This window comes from Anas acuta, chromosome 1 (genome assembly GCF_963932015.1).
Source record: "Anas acuta chromosome 1, bAnaAcu1.1, whole genome shotgun sequence".
NCBI lineage: Eukaryota > Metazoa > Chordata > Aves > Anseriformes > Anatidae > Anas > Anas acuta.
The window spans coordinates 84,796,141-84,816,320 of record NC_088979.1 but is presented as its reverse complement, the minus strand read 5'-3'; the positions used below and the strand labels follow the sequence as shown (position 1 = coordinate 84,816,320).

The 20,180-nt window shown below is 40.1% G+C and overlaps 1 protein-coding gene and 1 long non-coding RNA gene across 6 annotated transcripts in view; one reads left to right on the top strand and one right to left on the bottom strand.

Moving 5' to 3' along the window:
* Positions 1–20,180, top strand: part of SYTL5 (synaptotagmin like 5) — an 81,595-nt gene that overhangs the window by 21,860 nt on the left and 39,555 nt on the right. For 3 of the 5 annotated variants that reach the window (XM_068686549.1, XM_068686524.1, XM_068686542.1), the window contains exons 2-3: positions 5,154–5,646; positions 16,263–16,478. In XM_068686549.1, coding sequence (XP_068542650.1) covers positions 5,528–5,646; positions 16,263–16,478 — 335 coding nt within the window. In that variant the 5' untranslated portion in view covers positions 5,154–5,527. Of the gene's footprint in view, positions 1–4,755; positions 4,872–5,153; positions 5,647–16,262; positions 16,479–20,180 lie in introns of those variants that run through there. The other 2 variants (XM_068686533.1, XM_068686534.1) reach the window with 2 other exon arrangements.
* LOC137858586 (uncharacterized) lies at positions 1,351–4,719 on the bottom strand. The gene is made up of 3 exons (XR_011097869.1): positions 4,333–4,719; positions 3,427–3,494; positions 1,351–2,633 (listed from the first exon to the last, which is right to left on the bottom strand). It is a non-coding gene; the product is annotated as an uncharacterized lncRNA (long non-coding RNA).

Below are 20,180 nucleotides of genomic sequence, written 5' to 3'. Positions count from 1 at the left end.
CTCTATTCTAGAGATACCATTCCCACAGGGATCACAGAAGTGGGAAAAGTACACAAATAGTCCGCTTGAGGGGTTCTTTACCTACTTTCCATGAGGCAAGGGAAAACAAACCCATACTCAAAAGGCTTGGTTATATATAGTCTTGCCATTGTGCCACTTCATTCCTCCCTAATCCTTCACTAGTTCTACTGCAAGTCCAGCTGTGGGTCATTGCCTTACCCTGAATGAAGAAATCAATGCTCTGGCCAGAATTAGATGTAGATGAAAATTAACCCCATCCCATTAGGGGGCTTTGCATTTGTCCATGTGCCCTAATTTGTGATTTAGCATTCACCAAATGCTCTGCCGTGTGAGATCTTCATTTGGCTTAGGATGAAAACAATGACAGTTCCTAACTATCCACAGGGCTGCTTAATAAAACATCAAAGGTCTGTTAAAAGGAGGACGTACTTACTTAGACATTGTCAGTTTCTGAAAGTTAGCTGGTTTGTTCTGTTTTCAAGCTTTCAAGCCCTAGGTTGGTTCATATATTCAGCTTTTGTCAGTTGATTTATTCTGGAGAGAGAACAAAAGACAGTGCAGGAGAGGAGCCATATTTTTTGTTAAATCTTAATGTGAAACACAGGCCCGGTCTCCAGTCATGTGTTATCTGAAGCAGGGAAGTCTTAAGTGCTACAAACAGTATCTCATTTATTTATTAGCTTCCTGTTTTTATGGAGAAAGTGTCCCTGTTGTTTCCATAATTGCTATTCTTTTCTGTTATATGTATTTGTTAAACAAAACCATGGAAGGCATGGGAGCTAAACCAAAATTTGCTGCTGTAAAGTAGTAGGTGATGTATTGCATGTACCCATGCATGGCACCTCATGTTTCAGTCCATGGAGCAAGGAAGACAGTGTTTGAATTTCAACACATTTTTTAATGATGTCCTTACCATTGTAACGTTAACTAAGAAGTGGGGAAAAAAATTACCTTATGGGACTGAAGGACCTATTATTCCCAGATACTGGGATTTTGTTGACTAGGCTACTGTCCATTGAGTCTGCTCTGGTGTTTCTAAGCCAATCTCATTTGGCATGGCAGGCAGTGGTACTCTGGAGATCAACTGCAGTGTTACGTTGTGGCTGTGGGCAATAGCCATCGTTATTCCTGTCTCTCCTTCACTGCCCTCTTGCTGTGTGTTTCTGTGCTCCATGGCTTCAAACCACTGGCACTTCCAGCCACTTCCCCTCCTGTTCCTTACCATGGCTGGGGTTTGCAGTGACTGCCTGTTGATCTGTGGCTCTGAACTGTCTCCATTCACGTGGACGTCAGATCCTACCAGCTTTTTCTACCAGCAACTGCTTTCCCTCACCCTTACTGGTGCTTAGTTCTGCTCCAAAGTCGACATCCTTGACCCTATGCTCCAAGTGACAAATGAACTAACTTTGGATTCTAAGTTTGTGGTGTTTTCACACTGATGGCTAACTGAACTCCAGCACACCACTTTCTCACGCCCCCTCCTCAAAGGAACTGGGGGAGAAAATATGATGAAAAAGGGGTCCAAGCATGGAGATAAGGACACGGAGATCACTGTCCAGGTACCGTCAGGGGCAAAACAGACTCAGCATAGGGAGATTAATTTAATTTTTTTGCCTATTACTAACAAGCTAGAGAAACAAGAAACAAAACCAATTAAAAACACCTTCACCCCTATCTAATCTCTTTTATGTTCTCCCCCTGAGCACCACAGAGGAATGGTGAATGGGGGCTGCAGTCAGTCCCTGCTGCTTCATCTTCGCTGCTCCTTCATGGTCACTCTCTGCCCCTGCACCCCGTGGGGTCCCTTTCGGAGCCGGCTGGAGCTGGCTCTGGTCTGTCATGGGGCAGCTGCTGGGCTCTGCTCACAGAGGCCACCCCTCAACCCCCCTGCTACCATATCCTTGCTGTGTAAGCACTGTATTATACACCCCTCACCTCTGTGAAAAACACCGTTAGCAATTATCATTAAAAAGTACATTCACTGGCATTCTTCGTGTAGTCTTCACAAATTTCTCTTACAACAACAACAACAAAATTCCCCACACCAAAATGAACATAACATCATAACACTGACAAAGGTGGACAATTCATACACGTTCCACCCACCATCCCTTCACCATGTTACAACACAAATTCTTCACCATTACTATATTCTCTAATAATGTCCATTCCATGTTTTGCCTGTTACCTCTCCCAATTATTGTCCTTATCTCTTCTCACAGAGGCTGCCCTTGCAGCCCACCCCCTACCAAAACCTTGCTGAATAAGCCCAATACACAGTTGTGGCATGTCACCTTAGTAATTTTGGACCTCATATTTTGGAAAAACCTGCCTCCCCCTGTTGAGGGCAAGATCACCCAGGATATCCAAGGATAGGCTTTATGCTTAGTCAGAGCGAATTTTTGAGGCTTCCAGATATTCTGCTAAGAGTTCTAGCTTCTTTAGAGTTAAATAAAAAAAGCTAAGAGAATATGTCCAGATATCAAGGTAAGTTGCAGTCAGAAGGGTCTTTTGGAGTGTTTTTTCTCAACCCCAAATTCCCAATACCTGAATATATCTTACAAGTTATACTGTTCTTATCAGCCTGCTTGTCATACTGCTGCATTGTTTTCCTGGGAAAAAAAAAAAAAGTTACCTGCAGGGTATCATCATGATAGAAATGGTGCTATCAGAAGCAATTTTTAACACTTTTGTTGCACTCAGTTTCTAATTGCATTGCTCATTCCTTACCCTTAACCTGTTGGATTTCCATTTTCCAATAGAACTTGTTTTTCTCCGTCAAAAAAATAAAATTGTTGGAATTATGTTATATGCCACCTACTCTACAGCTGCAAGGCAAGCTTGCAATCAGAAATTCAGAGCACCCTGACCCATCAAACAACTTAGCTTCTTCTCTGACTACTGAGCTTGGGTCTCCATTCTGTGCCAAAGCCTCGTGCCCCCTGTCCCACTGTGATGTTAAGACCTGATTGGGATGAAAGTACTGCTTTCACCAGCCCTTTGTTAGGCAGTTCAAAAAACAAAAAACTTACCCTTCTAGATAGTATAAGTTACACGTTGGATTTCTCCCTTTACTTACAAATAACTTGGCCTTAGGGATGGTATTGAAAAAATGCTATTTTCAAGGATCTAAGGATAAGCATAATGGTCCTTTTTTTTTTTCTTTTTCCTTTCGGTTCAAAAATAAGTGTAGAGAAACAAAGTAGAATTTTTCCACGTGTTGTTCATTCCATGACGTTTATATGTTTAATATTACAATCTAGCCAGAGTTAGCACTCTGTGGTTCATGTTTGCTTCCCACTTTTCAATGACAGTTAGTCCATAATTGGCAGCCCTGAGTTGTATTTCTGACTTGCATTGACTGTGTGCTGCTTGTTCTGTGACTTTTCTGTCCCGTTTTCTTACCTGGTAGAAGTGACACCAGTATGGTTCTGTATTGCTGAAATGATCCCGAGATTTATGTTAATATTGTACTGGGGGAGAAATAAAAGAAAAACTAGATGAAAATACATACATTGCCATTTGTATATAATTTATTATCATCTTCATTCATTTGAAAAAAATTAAGGTTAATTGAAATAGACTTTAGGAAATATCCAAAGAAATTCCCATGCAAGAATACCATAAGGATCTCATTTAAACTTAAATTTTGACTTCTGGTATCCTTTGCTATTAAGTACTCGGCTAACCTGGGGAATAAAGTTACTCAAAACCAAGATTCTGAGGTATATTAATGAAAAACAACACAAGAATTAAATTTAATGCCACTGGCAACTATATTTGCTTCTTTAGCAGTTGTTATGAATGAAAACTGAAGGATATTTTGTCAGATGCCCATAGCCCTTTTAGAATGTGAGCACTGTTGCTCCAATTCTCTGTGCTATTTATCTTTGTCTAAAGCTTTCCAAACTGTTGAAAGCTAAGGAAGCAAGGGCTTCCATTAAAATAAATATGTCCTGGAAAATGAGGAAGAATGCTAACAGGTTTTGTAACAGCATTGAGCATGGTGGTTGGGCACTCTCCTGTAAATGACAACATTCTTAAAAGTTCTTTTAGTTCTTCCAGCATTCGTAACAGAAAATAAACCTGCATTATCCATAGCACACTTGCACCTATATTTGCATATAGTCGTATTTGCTCTTACGATAATGTAGATACACTTTTTTTTCAGTGTAAATGTGTTTAATGTTTATATATTACACATAACAGGCATGTGCTTTTCAAAGTACAGTATCTATTCACATAACTACTTTTTATTATTTATCTTGGAGGTCATGCATTGTTTCAATATGAAACTTGATGTGTACTTACAAGACTGTGAGGGATGGATGTTCCAACTAGTTGACCAGAAGTTTTAGATGTTTTTTCAAGCAGCTTCCTGGTGACTTTTTTCAAAGAGGGTCAAGCTCAATGCTCCACTGCAGGGTAGGGTGCCTCTTCTATTTTCACTTGGAAGTTGATTTGTGCTTAGATATGACAAAACATACAGAGTGAAGTTTGTCTTATTTTCAGGGTGGCTGCACGTTAACAAGTAGTTCTTGGGTTTTGTTGTATTTAGTGGGCTCTTCTAGGACTTGTAATCTGAAACTAAATGTCTACAGTAGGTGGATAAATCACTCCTTAAGAGTGTAAATAAATCACTCCTTCCTGTTTCTCTGAATTGACTGTGAATTGAGCGTGATGGGTGACTTGCTGAGACGCAGATAAATACATGTTGTTGGGCGAGTCTTACCTTCAGTGCAGCCTTTTGAAGTCTCTCCACTTCTTAATTGTTACTTTTCTCTTAACGTGATTTCAGAAGAATGAATAGATCCCCTCCACCCCTGATGCTTATTACTATTAGGATGGAAGTATTACAAGGTGAATACAGTCATTTAAGTGTATTGCAGTAGGCAAGTAATTGTAAATTGTATTGCACTAGACAGAGCCCTCGTGGGAGTATGATAATCATCCATTAGAGTAAGTAAACAACAACATAGCAAACAGGAGATATATGCATTCCCTGAGACAACCTGACAGTGCAAGTAGGCATTCCTTCTTTGGTGGTTTTCAAACTAGTATTTGATTAAGCCTTAAGTCAGACCACAATGGTAATGTCCAGATGATTTCCATTTGTTTCTTTTGCTTTTCAGACAGTTTGAAATAATTATGCCCAGCTGTTTTGTGGCTCCGAACTACAGTTATGCCAGGAAGTTGATTCTGCAGCTGTTTCTGAATACAGACTGAAGGCCTGCGGCGTGCCAGAAAGCATCGGCCAGGACACAAGGGCACTCAGCAACCAGGAAAATTACTGGCTTTTTTTGAGGAAGAAGCAAAGGGGAAACCTTTACTTCTTGTGTAGTTGGAAAGCAGAACAATACAGCTTTGACACCTGGTTAACTTAAAGAAGCATTTTTCAAAATACCTTGACTGTGAATCTTGTAACTGGGACACAAAAGTGCCTTTGGACTTGTGCAAATAATTCACTGGAATTGAATTGCTTGGACAGAGGACTCATTGAAAAATCATGGCGAAGCACTTAGAGATCATCAATCTGTCATTTTTGTTGGAACACGAAAGGGAAATGATATTGGGAGTATTGAAGAGAGATGAATATCTGAAAAAAGTTGAAGATAAAAGGATAAGGTAACCCTTTTTACTATTGTTCTTTAAAAAATAATTCTCTGGTGTAGATATTTATATGGCCCTCAGTGAAGATTTTCTAAATGTCTTGGGAGAATGATCAGTTTTGTGAGGTGGCACAGTTAATTAGAAGGCAAAATGTGTTAAAAGAAAGAAAATTGCTTGCTCATGTGGCCTTCTGTCAATGGAAGATTGTGATGTGTCCATTGCTTCAAAGCAAAAGAGTAAGAAAGCTAATAGACCTCAAACTTCAATCCCAGGCTATGTACTGATGTAGGGAACTGCAAGAAGGTTAGTGATTTTGTCCAGGTAATCATTTCATATAAGTCTAATTTGCAATGTATTGCCTATTCGTAGTTCAAATTTAATAACATTTAGAACTACAGTATTTCTTGGAAAGCTGCCATTCGATTTTCATAAGCTTGTAGAAAGCTTAAAATGTAATGGAAATACGGTGTAATGAAATCTGAGTGCTTACTCTAAAAGTACATCCAAATTCTCCTGGTTGATTTTAGTACTACATTTAAAATCCCAGAATTCTTTTTCATTCTCTCAAATGTTCAATTAGCCTCAAGGAAATGAATATATAAACTGGGTTTCTGCATGGATGCCCTGAATTCAAGAACATCTTTCAAATACTAGAAATGTGTTTCACTAAAATAAAAGATGGTTTAATTTTCCTAGAAATGAAATACTTTATTTTCTAGTAGACATGTTCAGAGTGTCCTTGAGAGCTTAACACTCATGCTGGCAACAAGTGCGAGAATATACAGCAATGGTTTTTGAATTTCAGACTCTGTAGATTTTGCCTGGTTTGGCTAAATTTATCCCACGTGAATGGAAGGTTTTAGTCAGGCTCTTGAAGCTTTGTCCACTGAGAGCAGCTGTATGCGTTGTGTCTTTGTGTGGGAGGGGGATACTGTGAGGTGTCACAGGGAGAGAATGTGTGTGTGCGTGTGGCTGTACACAGGAGTCCATACAACACAGAGGAAATGTGTGATAACAACCTTTTTCTTTCTCTTGCAGTATTTACAAAGCAGGAAGGAGGAGGGACACTTCATTTTTCACATGGCTTAGATTTACTAATAAGTCAAAAAATAAAACTGAAGGTCTCAGGTGTGGCTCAGAACAAACTGATGGGTGACATAGAGACTTCGGGGGGTGTTAATAGAGCTCATGTGTTCTTTTCTGAGAAAAAAAGTAAAATCAGAGTTGAGAGAACAACGTGTGGAGGCAGTATGAGCTTCAGTTATTTCAGATGATGACTCAAATTCAGTTAGTTCAGCGAAGTACCAGTTCTGCAAAAGTTCAAATGCTTTTCCAGTATGTTGTTGCTGCTTCCCATCACTTCTCTCTGCTGTCCTTTTATCTAGTGTCGGTTCTGAGAAACAGGCTCAGTGTGGATAATGTGCAGCAATTGGTGTCGCACTCGAGGCTGCCAAGCATAATGGATTACAAAGGGAAGATTTCCAGCATTTGCTGGTTTCTGTCCATGAACTCCAAGGCCAGGCTGCATTGTTCTTCCCTTTGATTTCCTAAAAAAGCCTTTTAGGCATGTGCTGCTTGTGGGTAGTTAGGGTCTGGCGGCCGGAAGATGTGGCGCTGTACGGAAAGGTGGAGCCCCTCCCTTGATGGACAGTAGCGTGTGGGCTGTGATGTAAGGAAGCAGAAGTGACGCTATGGGCCTCGGGTATATAACCCCATGTGACTCGACAACAAACGCCATTTGCCATCCACCACATTGGTGTCTGTGAGCCGATGGACCGAGCGGCCTGGGGTTGGTCGCCGTGCCGTTCCTGAACCAGGTCGCCGCTGCCTCCTGAAGGCAACAGCTGCTGAGGCTTCTTTTGTACAAAACTATTATTTGGGAAAAGATGCAGAGTTAGCCACTGGTTTTGGAAGGCTTCTTCTCTTGAGATAACCCAGTCTAGGTGCAGTGACCCTGCTGGTGTGGAGCCCTTTGAACTGGGCAAGCAGAGTGGTTTATCTAAATGGAGTGGGCTAAAACTGGTGTGCCTGTCCTGGTGCAGGAGTGGCAAGAAAGGGAATTTCTTCATGATGGAGTGGGCAAATTAATTGTTTAACCTCCTTCATCGTTTGTCAGATGAAGAAAACAGAACACAAGAAAACAGATGGAGCACTGTTTGTTCTAGGCATTGTGCTCTGTTTTGTAATAGGATAAGCATTTCAAAGTAAGTTTTTTGTTTTAGAAGGCACTGGCCTCAGAAACGTATGCCATGTATCAGTCATCTATCAAAGGCTTCAGTATTAAGAGCAAGAGTGTAACAGGTCACTAGCTTTCCCAAACCTCCCAAACCTTTATTTCCTATTATTGCTGTTTACCAGTCTCAAGTGGGACGTGGCAGTAATAGGTGAGTTAAAAGTTTTATGTGTTTTTTTGTTGTTGTTTCTTGTTCTTTATGATGTCTTAAAAAATGCTACTTACCTGTTCTTTTCTTTTGTGGTACTGAAAAGCACTCTGCCAAACCTGGTGAGAACCAAAGGCACTTCTGCAGGACTTGGTTCAGTTAAGGGACCAGTGGCATTAGGGTTATCTGTGCTTCAGTGCAAATGGAAAGAGCACCTTAAGAAAAGGTTGGAAATTAAGTTTATCTGAAATGCAATGCTGATTAGGATAACTCAGGTGTTGGTATTAGGCTCATACATAATTCTGGCACCTATATTAACCAGTTGGTTTTAGATTCAGGGCATTTTTGGAGTATTGTCACTGGAACATATTGTGTCTGATAAGGGTGGAATGGAGTCTGTAAATGGCTTCCAAGATATGCAAACTATAAAAGGCTGGGTGGGTAACTGCTTCCTGGGAGGCTTCATAATTTTTCTTTCTGAATACAACTTGGCAAGGATTTCTTTCATTATGTCTCATAAGTATACTTCAGAGGAACATGTGTTGTCTTTGAAATTCCATTTGGTGCAATCTGTTACATATTTTATTGAAGTACTTTTCAGAAGAACAAGCCCCTTTGTATTATTTTTTTTAATGCATTTTTTTCATTCTGGCAAGATACTTGCTCCTAGTCTATACTGAAGAATTTTTATTTGTCTGCTGTACTCTGAATCTGTGTTGATAACTTTTTATTTTATTTTACTTTATTTTTCTATGCCTATGTCTTCAAAAGCCATCAGGAAAAACAAAGCAACAACAACAAAAAACACAACACAGTAATACCTTGATTCCTCTTAAAACAAACAAACGAAAAAGCGGTATCAACTCCTTACAGTGTCTTTCTTTACAAGTCTCTATTCAGTGTGAAAGCAACAGTAAGTGTAGGAGGATGTCCTAGTAATGAAATTGTTAGGAGTTACATTCACTCTGCTCATGCTTGTGTTCTGGAATGCAGGTGGCTGTTCTGATATTTTGATAAGATGTATAAATATTTCACCTATGTGTGAGAAAAACACAGAAGGCAACGCGTATGCTTTCTGTGGTCTAGTTTTGATACTATAAAAAATGTAATAAGAAAGTAACCCATTTTAATAAATACTAGGATTTAGTTATGTTCTTAAAGTGTGTGTTGTATGTCATGGAAATTTTGTTTGAATATGGATTTAAAGTTGCAGGTTACTTGTGAAAATAACCTACAGTGTCTTAAATATTGTTCTACTATGCATCTGATATCAGTTGAGTAGTCATCATGACGGTTTTTAAGACAAGATTGTTAGGGTCAAATCATTCAATCACACAGCTAAAATAGCTACAAATAGTGAAATGGAGCATAGTGGGGGAGAAAATGTAGGGTTGAACGTCTGACTTGCTGGGAGCAATTTGTATCCAGAGTGAAATCTGCATCCAGAGTATGCCAGTGAATAAACTCTGAACTGAACATTCTTGACTGAAATGTATATTTTTTCCTATTGTTGTACTGGTTTTGAAATTTTGTTCTTTTAAGACCCTTTTTATGCAAACCCATATGACATCATGAAATGAAAACTAAACCATTAGAAGGATCTATGTGCTGAAAGGGAGGAGTGCCCTATAGCAGCTGCGTTTCATTGCATTCTTGGTTTACTTATGTGCCCTGCTGCATCTTCCCCAGCTGTGGTGTTGTGGAAGCAACTGGGTCTGATGGCTGTGACTCTTGGAGCATTTGGAGCTAGCACTTCGCCTCAATATGAATATGCTACCACAGAGCAAACGCACGTGACACGCTTGCTGCTAATGTACACTGCTTTCTCACCTTGACTGTGATCCTAGACAGCTTTTAAAATACAAAGGCTCGTGTCACTGTTTACAAAGCCAAGCTGTGAGTTGCCAGGCTTTTAGAAGAGGAGACACCAGTCTAACAGTTGCTGAACTGAGAAAACAAAGAAGGAACATGCCAATTTCTTCCAAGAGTAAGGCCTTATTGAGTAATAGCCTAAATCATTTCCCCAGTGTTTAGGTTTCCAGAAGGTGTACAAAGATTGCATCAACCTCAGTTCTGTATTGCCAAAGAAAGTTGACATTCCTTTCTCTTCAGTTAACTAAAATGGCATCTCCTTATCAGTAAGAAGCAATTTAACATAGTAACTCCATTACAGCATAGGAGAAACTTAGCATGGATACCACCCTGTGGTAACTACAGGCAAATACTCTGGCGATTTTATTTTTTTTCAGTCTGAGTAACAGGAGTGGTAAGTGACTTACCTGCTGATTATATATTTGGACTTGTTTGTAAGCACAAAATGATTATAAATCAGTATATAGTATGGTAGATGGTCTGTGTTTTTTGTAACACTGATTATAAATAATATCTTAAGGGAAGAGTTCATATGTTAAAGCATATTGTTCATCCATATGGGAAGGATGAGAAGAAGGGAAGTTGTGTGTCTGGCATCTGTGACTTTTGAAAAGTGATTTTTTTTTTTTTTTAACACACTGTTACTCTTTGAACCAGAGACTTTTCAAAATACATGTAAAGTAGTTCCTATTGCTGGTACTCTAAGGGTAGAGGTGCCTGTTTTGCTCTCCATTGTTCTTTATTCTGTTGGTGAAAGAATTTCTGATGGTGGTTAACTCTGATATTCTTATACTCTGCTTGCAGTTGACTTTATTGAAGGTAAGCGAGAAACCAACAGACAATTTGTGCATTTGGGGTGGTGTATTGTTGTTGGGGTGTGTGTGTGTTTTGTTGTTTTAATTTTGGTAATATTTTTTAGTGGAGAGGGTGAAGAAAGGTCATGAAAAGGTTCATCTGTGGAAGGTGTTCTTATTCCCTTCCAATGTAATTTCAGTTCCCATGCCTCCTTTCCATTCTGCTATTTATCACTCCAGTTCTTTTCCTTTGCACGTTCACTCTTTGTCACCCCCTTTTCATTGTCGCCAGTACACCTCCATACTCAGATATCCTTAAGACAGTTTTTATCATTAAAAAAATCCCTGTTCTATAAGCAAAATGTAGAAATCTTTGCTTGTAAAACAAGTGCCTAACACATTTTAGATACTCAAATGTCTATATTTTTACAATGCAAGGAGAAGCCAATGTAAACTGGTAATAACTCATCATTTTCTGCATTGTCAAAAATATTTACTGTTACTTTCCAGATATCATGTCAGACAGTGAAGGGAATCTGGCTGCATTTACAGAAGGCATTTGGAATCAGTCTGGTGAAGAAATTTACTTTCTCCACAGCTCCAGGAATTGTTTTTACCACTTTCTGCTCAGAAAAAAAATTAAAAAATCACCTTGCATCTGAGTTAGCAGCTGCCGAGCTCTAGATGGAGAATGTGGGGACCCACTAATGCAGGAAACATAACTTTCTGATGAACAGGTGTAAGATTCATAGAATCATAGAATCCCAGAATGGGTTGGGTTGGAAGGGACCTTGAAGATCACCCAGTTCCAATCCCCTGCCATGGGCAGGGACACCTCCCACCAGCCCAGGCTGCCCAAAGCCCCATCCAGTCTGGCCTTGAGAACTTCCAGGGATGGGGCACCCACTGCTTCTCTGGGCAGCCTGTGCAAGGGCCTCACCATTCTCAGAGTAAAGAATTTCTTCCTTATATCTAATCTAAATCCTTTTCTAGTTTAAAGCCATTGCAAAGATTGGAGCAATTTCATATGTTTAAACTTTTTTTTTTTTCTTTCCCTGCTTCGGTCTTCAATTATAGTTGAGTGAGAGCAGTTACTGTTTTTTATTTTTTTTTTTATTTTTTTTTTTAATGAAATTTTTTACACTGCTCGAACTCTGGGAAATTTAGAATAGCAAAATAAAATTAGGAATACTTGAATTCTGTTGCTCTATATCTTTTAAGATTTTTTTTTTTTTTTTTTTTTTAAAGGGGGAGGAGAAGGAAGATGCAGGAGCAATTTGAAAAATCAAACTGAGGAATCATGTATTCCATGCTTCCTATAGTGCTTATCAAAAAAAAAAAAAAAAAAAAAGAGAGTGGGGGCTTGAAAGAAATGAATTACCTGAGTCAAAGCAAGTAGATCATGCTTACAGTGATGACATTTGTTTAAGTGAATGGCTTGAGCAGTGCCTGTCTCACCTCGTGGAGCAGTATAACTGTTCAACTTTTCTAAACTTGGGGAATAAACATTCTCTGAGGTAAAGCGCATTAAGAAAAATGTCTCTCTTAAGGCTTCTTAAAGCTGTCTTAATGTCTCTCTTAAGGCTTCTTAAGGCTGGAGCCAGGAGGCAGTCGGTAGGGAAGGGCCAGGCTCCTTCAGGGGCTGTTTTGTGCCTCTTGCAGGCGGTCGGTGACAGAGCCAGGAGCTGTGACTGCTCGCCATTCCTTGGCTTTGCTGCCTGCATGTTTTTTTCCTCATGTTTTCAAGGCCTCAGCTTTTCATGTTGACTTTTTCGATGGACCTAATTTGGGATATGAGCCACTTCTTAAATTTGCTGTAGGTTGTCTTCTTTGTCTCCCGCTTTGATAAGTAAGGTATTTTAGACCCCATATGGAAGAGTTCAGATTAAGTCATTCAGTGCTGCCTGGAATACTAGTTACAACAAAACTCTTCTTCAATGTACTTCTATATTTTATCAAACAGGAGAGAGATCCTAATATAAATTCACAGTTAGAGGAATGGCAAATTATTCTACTACCCTTGTCAGTAACAATTTTCTTCTTAATATCTATCATCCATCAAACAGCTATTGTTATAGACGGTTTAGAAACTTCAGTGTATTATAGGACTCTTTCTCCAATAGCTTATTAAACTGGCTTCTGCAGAGTTTATTTTCTGTTTACTATGGGCATGGACCTATTAGAAGCAGTCTTCAGAGGAGGGCCACAAGGATGATCGGGGGTGGAAGCGCCTCTTCCGTGAAGAAAGGCTGGGAAAGCTGTGATTGTTCAGCCTGGAGAAGTGAAGGCTCCAGGGAGACCTTACAGCTACTTTACAAAACCTAAAGGGAGCCTACAGGAAAGCTGGGGAGGGACTCTTTGTCAGGGAGAGTAGTGATAGGACAAGGGGGAATGGCTTTGTACTAAAAAAAGGTAGATTTAAATTACTTTACTGGGTTAAAGATTGGACTAGATGATCTTAGAGATCTTTTCACAGAATCACAGAATTTCTAGGTTGGAAGAGACCTCATTTCCAACCTGAATGATTCTATGATTAGATATTCAGAAGAAATTCTTTACTCAGAGGGTGGTGAGGCACTGGCACAGGCTGCCCAGAGAAACTGTGGATGCCCCATCCCTGGTGGTGCTCAAGGCCAGGCTGGATGGGGCTTTGGGCAGCCTGGTCTGGTGGGAGCTGTCCCTGCCCATGGCAGGGGGTTGGAACCAGGTGGTCTTCCAACCCAAATCATTCTGTGATTCTCTGATTTCATAATATTACTAGGAGAGGATCAATAAAGATTAATTGTTGTTTAATATTTGAGATTAAAAATGTCTAACTGCATGATTAATTAGGTTCCTTTAAAAATAAGGAGTGCTCAAATGTTGAATGGCAAAAGGAAATTGGATGTTTACGATACAGCTGGTTCCCATACTGGGGAGATAAAGGGTATCTATTGGTAAGTCAGGCCAGCTACGTGCCTGATTACCACGTACATACTTACGCACATGCAATCCCTGTTCAGTATTATGTAGCTGGTGCAACTAGGCCGTGGCTGTTACGAGGATGGATTTTTTTCAGATGACTCACCTACTGCCTTCTAATCTTTCTGGCCCTCAAGACATTTCGTTCTTTATTTTCATAAGACACAAACATATTTGTTACAGTCAATCAGTAGTTCAATTCAGTAAGTGGTTTAGGGAATTCCACAGTTCAGATTCAGTATATCTGTCCATACGTTGTTTGCTTGCATTTTAATTTTCGTATTTTACATGTTTCAGTGAACAGGAAAGCTGTGGATTGATTTATTTTATTTTGGTTTCCTGATAGTCCTTGAAGGCAGATCTGTATTCAAAAACCAACAAATCGTACTTTTCAAAATTCATGGTGTTGGTAGATCAACCAGCATCTGATAAGGTAGCACGCTGCTACGTACTAAAAAGATAACGTCAGTGTCCATAGGCTCTTGTTCCTGGATACTCCAGTGGGAAGCAAAATGCCAGCCATCCCTGTAACAAGGCCACGTAGCCACAAATAACCCACTGCTGTCAGAGCTTAGCCCCTGGTGACCTACACAGTGCACTCAGCCTCCTTCACTGGGGCTGCAGCCCGTAATCTTTTATTGGCTTTGTTTTCACAAGGTCTTTTTCTTCCTGACCTTTTCACTGATCCTTAAGTGAAACTGGTAACCAGGTGTTTTAAATCTCTCTTGAGGTATGTGTGGAGATGGTGAGTCCAGTTAGCTGCAGTGCTTCATGGCAGAGGGGCCCTGGAGGCTGGTGGCAGTGCATGAAAGAGAACATAGGGGAGGAAAGGGATGGGGAGACAGCAATACCCAGCTGCATAAAGCCAAGGGAACTAAGCACTGCTGAACTGGGGCCCTGGAAAGGGGATCTTCTGGGGTAGATTGGAGCATGGAAAGGGTTTGAAAAGGCAGAGGAACTTGAAATGAGAGAGGTTTCGACAGAGGGAAAGTCAGGAGAGAGTCTGGGGTGGGCAGGGATGTATTGAGAAAATTGAGAGGATAATAGGAGCCTGGGGGTTGAGTGGACAGAGCTTCTGCTGAGGTGTGTTGAGAGGACAAAGCAAATTTGACCCCATGCAGGGCGTAGGTTAGCAGTTGAGGATAGTGATTATCTCCTCTGCTGTGCATTTGTGAGACCATATCTGGAAGCAAATTTCCAGCCGGCGGCTCCCTGGTACAAGAGAAATGCTGACACATTGGAGCGTGTTCAATGGAGGACCATAAGGATGGTTGGAGCCCCTTCTACATCTTGTAGGCTGAAGGAAATGGGTTTTGCTCAGCATTAAAGCAAAGGCGAGACCTGGTGGCTGTCTTCAACTGCTGCTGCTCTCAGGCCTGTAGTGGAACAAAATAGTTCTGGTCTCCATGACAGTAAAAGAACAAGAAGCATTGTGACCAATCTGGAATATGGGAGATTCTGATTAAATATTATGGAAGCTTTTTTATTCCACTCCTTGTTTTGTAAAGAAAATCATACAGTTGGTCGGACTGTGGGACCAGTGCCCAGAAACATTGTGTGCTCTCTTCACTTGGAGTTACTCAAGGTTCGTTTGAACAGGGCCTTGAGCAACCTGTTCTTGTTGGCCATGCTCTGAGCACCAGTTTAAGCTATGTGACCTCCAACCTAGATGGTTCTGTGGGTTGGGGTGTGAGGGGTGAAAGCTCAAGGCTCTGGTGTGGGAGGGAAAGCTCTGGAGTAGAGGTCAGGAACAGAGGTACAAGGAGCTGTTAGTGAGAGGTTTGGGTTATGACGGAGTCCTGCTTAAGATATTATTATTATTATTGTTATTTTTATTTGGGAATGTTATAGTAGTTATTTTTCACACATGGTTATTTTTCCCTTAAGGACTTGACTTATGCACCCTTGAGATTACAGTCTATAAAGCAGGTCTTAAATGCAGATACCTTTATCCTTCAGGGTCAGTAGTTGGAACTGGTAGCATTCAAGTTGCATTATTCAAACTGATATTCTCTCTCCCCCCCCCCCTTTTTTTTTTTTAATTTAGTGGTGTTATGCTGTGATGCTACATCTATTTAGGTGTTTGCTTTTGTTTTCTTTCAAGATTTGAATGGCCAGTGCAGAATTGCATTTGTTTTCCTAGCTAACTCTACTCTGGCAGAGTATTAAATGCACACTAGTTACAGGAAAGATTTTCTTTTTCTACCGTGGAAGCACAGAATAGTCCCAGTTTTGAGCTGCAGTCAACCTGGGCTCAGCATGACTTGAATTATTGATGAGGGACAGGCAAAGATGGTTTGCCAGTGGTTCAGAACTGCTCAGCTGTCTGCACACCAACCTCAAGGCTGCATATTTTCCTCTTGGCTTTATGTCTGAGAGATTGGGGATAGATATATTCTTCTTTGCCATGTATGTGTTAGAAATACAGTTAATATATAAAACACAGTTACATTGTCCTTATTTGTGTCTTGTAGTTCTTAGTGCTAAATCTTAATCGGTTAGAAAGTTTTTACAAATCACAGGAAGATGGAAATGTTGCTTGATCTCCAAAAGGTTTCATCCTAATACCATACAAAAATCAGATGTATCTCCAAATTCAAGCCCTTTATTTTCTTTCTTCTAGGAAATTGAAAAATGAACTTCTGGAAGTGAGAAGGAAAGGTGGAAATCGACACTGTCAACAGGACAACAGCAGAGTCTGTATTCGCTGTCAGAAAAGCCTGGGCTTAATCTTTGACAGAGGAGACCTGTGCCAAACCTGCAAACTTAGAGTGTGCACTAAGTGTCGTGTCGTGGGAGCTGATGGGCACTGGAAATGCTCGGTGTGTGCTAAAATTGCGTAAGTTGTGCAGTTTTTATGGATACATTTAAAGATTAATTCTCTGTGAGTAATTTTACGCTGGTGTTAGTTCTGTCTCCTCTTAGCATACAAATATATGCATAGCAGATAAACAAGGTAAGAAGCTTTCTGCTGTTTTGATTTGCTGCACTATTTTGCAGTATCTTTTTTTCTAGTTCCAAGTTAGTTTCAACTAGCTTGCTTTCTAAAGAAAGCTGCAAGCATCACGTATACTAGGTCGTTGGTGTGCAGTGCTCTGAAAATCAGTTACAAAACAATGACAGTCTATTCACAGTAAGACAGAAATGTAAGAATCTTGTAATTGAAAATTAACAAAACAAAATTAAGAATAAGCGAGGATGGTACGTTCTGACTGATGTGGTAGGTGGATTTGTAAAGAAAGAGATGTAAAAATCGTGAGTCCAAACATTTCAAGGCATGGTTTTATCCTTGCTTTTTCCTGTGTTTACAGTAACTGAGCATTTCTGCATAAAGGGAGAAGGGTGTATTTACAATATTTTTTCCCCTGGTTGTTTAGAATTAGAGAGAGTTCTAAAGTAAGCTGTGCCACGGTGGGAGGTAAAACAAAAGGAGGTAGATTAATCTTCACATTTCTCACTGTTAGAATGTTAAGTACGGAGAATGGAGGAGGATAGAAGAACACAGTGCTGAAAAGCAGAGAATTGGTATTTTAACACAGGATATCAAATGAATAAACAGAGATTATATATGTTCAAAAATATGTGTATTTACGTCATATATACTTGAAGGAATATTGCCCTTGATTGGGATAGTAATATGGAATTTCGTAGCTTGACTCAGCAAGATAACCACGAAGGAAAGGAGAGGTGTATTGTGCAATAGGACTCAGTTAAGTATCGTGATGTAAGAACTGGATGTTGTTACATCCATGAGGGAATTACATACATCAGGAAAAGATGTGATAAAATAACTATGTTAAAACGGGAAGAATCAGTAATGTCACAGAGGAAGTGGGGTTTTTGTTGTTTGTTCATTTTTTAAAGGCTATCAAACTAATATCAGGAAGGTAAAGCTTTTTGCAAGCTGTATCAAAAAGTGAATCCAAAATAGTAGTTATGTCAGACTTTGGCTACATAGACAGTTAATGAAGAATTAACGCAGCAGGACATGGAATTTAGGGTTTGTGTCCTCTAACTTCAGCTTTAGAAGGCTAACCTCTAAGGGTTGTTAGTTAGATGCCTTAAACTTCTCTTGCATTCAGTAGGGGATGCAACCAGAGAACAAGAGAACAACGTTTCACCTCTTTTAAGATAAACCATGTTCAAGTACTTGATTTTGTGAAATGTTGAAAAACTACTCCTTGTGGTTTGCTTCAGCCAGTTCCTGTGGTGACCTGAGTGTTGTGCCTTTCAGAAATGATGGGGCTCAGGTGAGATGACAGAATGGAGAATGGCAAATATAATGCTGTTCTTTAAAATACAAAGAAAGAAAGAACAAGGGATTTGTTGGCCCTGACAGATTACCTTTAACTTCTCTAAAAAAACTGAAACAAATGATCATGACTGTCTGAAAGCTGAGAGAAGCTGACAGAACGATGAGTAAGAGCTGGCTCAAAAACAAATAATGTCAAAAGCAATTTAATTTCCTTCTTTGATAGGATGACAGACCTCATGGATAGAGGAGGATCTGTAGATGTCTTATAATTTGACTTTAGTGAACCTTCTTTCATACTGTTCTCAAAAGCTCATAAACAAGGGGGACTGTGCCCCAAAATAAATTATGTCAGTGTGATTGCAGTCCTGCCTGGAGAAGTATGAAGCTCTGTTCTCAGAGCGTTTCATTATCAAAATAAACAGTGATACAGAGCAGAATTTTCACTGGGTTTTTACTGGTCAGTGTTTTAGTTTAGGACTTAGATGATGCAGCACATGAGTTTACCAATTACATTTGCTGGTGACATGAAACTGTGAGGTGTTGCAGACATGTTGAAGGACTGACTTGGGGTTCAAAATGATGCAGTTTAGAGAAGATATTTGAAGTAAAAGTAAATGGTGGCTCCCTGTGGGCACGTGCAAGTACCACTTGGGCAAAGACAACTGCAGCAACACAGAATGAGAAAAATAAAAATAGCTTATGCAGCTGTTCCTTAAGAATGAATCTGGATGTTGTACTGAATAAAAAGCTGAACATGAATCAACAGTTTTCTGTCAGGGTGGAAAAGTCCTCCATCACACAGGATGTAAAACAGAATTACAGTCTACAAAATACATGATACAGTCCTGTTTTGTTAGGAGTACTTTGCCCCATTTTGTGTAGCTGTGGTGGTTTTAATTGGGTGGGCAGCCGAGTTCCACCATGGCCGCTCTCTCACTCCTCCTCCTCAAAGAGGAAAGGGGAGAAAATACAACACAAAGAGCTCAAGGTTTGAGATACAGATGATTTAATTAAAGGGAAAAGGAAGAAGGAGAAAGAAGAAAAAAAGGCCGTGCAGAAGCACAGGGAGAGAGGAAGAATATTCCTCTCTACTTCCCATCGTTGGGCGATGTTCGGCCATGTCCTGGGAAGCAGGGCCTCAATACATGTAAAAGTTGTTCAGGAGGACAGGGCCTTCCACCACGAGAACCCCTCTTTGTATTGCTGAGTGTGACATCAGGTGTTATGGAATATCCCTTTGGTCGGTTTAGGTCAGCTGCCCTGGTGATGTCCCCTCCCCATCACTTGCCCACCCCCAGCCTGACGGTTCTTGGGGGCTTGGAGGGAGTCCTGCTGCTGTGCCAGCTCTATGCAGCAATAGACACAACACTGGAGTGCTACCAGTGCTGTTCTAGCTATATGAACAGAGCAGAGCACTGTGTGGGCTGCTGCAGGGAAAGTTAACTCCATCCCAGACAGACCCAGCACAGTAGCACACATCATACTGGTCAACTGAAGAAGTTTCAGTAGAAAATAAAGATCACAAGCCTAGGACATGCTGTGTACAGAGTAATGAAGGCAGTCAGAAATGTTTGGCGTATTCAAGGAAAAAAAATGAAAATAACTGAGTTTTGAATGTACAAAGGCAGCTGCATTGTAGATGCATGTAGGCTTTTCTATATACTGACTATGGATAATAAAAGCAGGGAGATACTTAAATTGCAGTGAAAAAGATTAGGTTAGGTGGTAAGAAAAAGAATTATTGATATAACTTGGAGAGGTTGCAGAATCTTGTTTTAAAAACTGGTTAGTTAAACTTTTTTCAGGAATGATGACATCAGTAAAGTACATCCTGTTTTGTGGCTGAAAAATGGATAGGGAAACTTCTCAAAATGTATGCCACAGCTGTTTCTCGTGATTGTGTTGCATTCTGTATGCCAAGCAATGGTCCTAGCAATCATGTTGGAAACCAATTCCATTAGAAGCCTGCATCTAAGTTATTACAGACTGTGGAGTGATTTGTTTAAAGTGATAAGGTATCATTGGTGTTTGATATCAATACTAAATTGAAATCTATTCCTGTCCTTTCTTTTCTTTCATATCTAGTGCTTTTGCAGGGCCATAATGGAAGTTAATGATCTCTAAAATGCTTTTTATGCTCCTAGGAGAACACAAAGAGATTATTTTCTGTATGGACAGTGTAGAGGTGAATGCTGGAGACGGGTATTTCAGTTAAATCTATTCACTGTGCATAACTCTAGTTTAAATTCTTTCATTTCTGCTCTCCTCTGTCTCACTTAAGTGAGA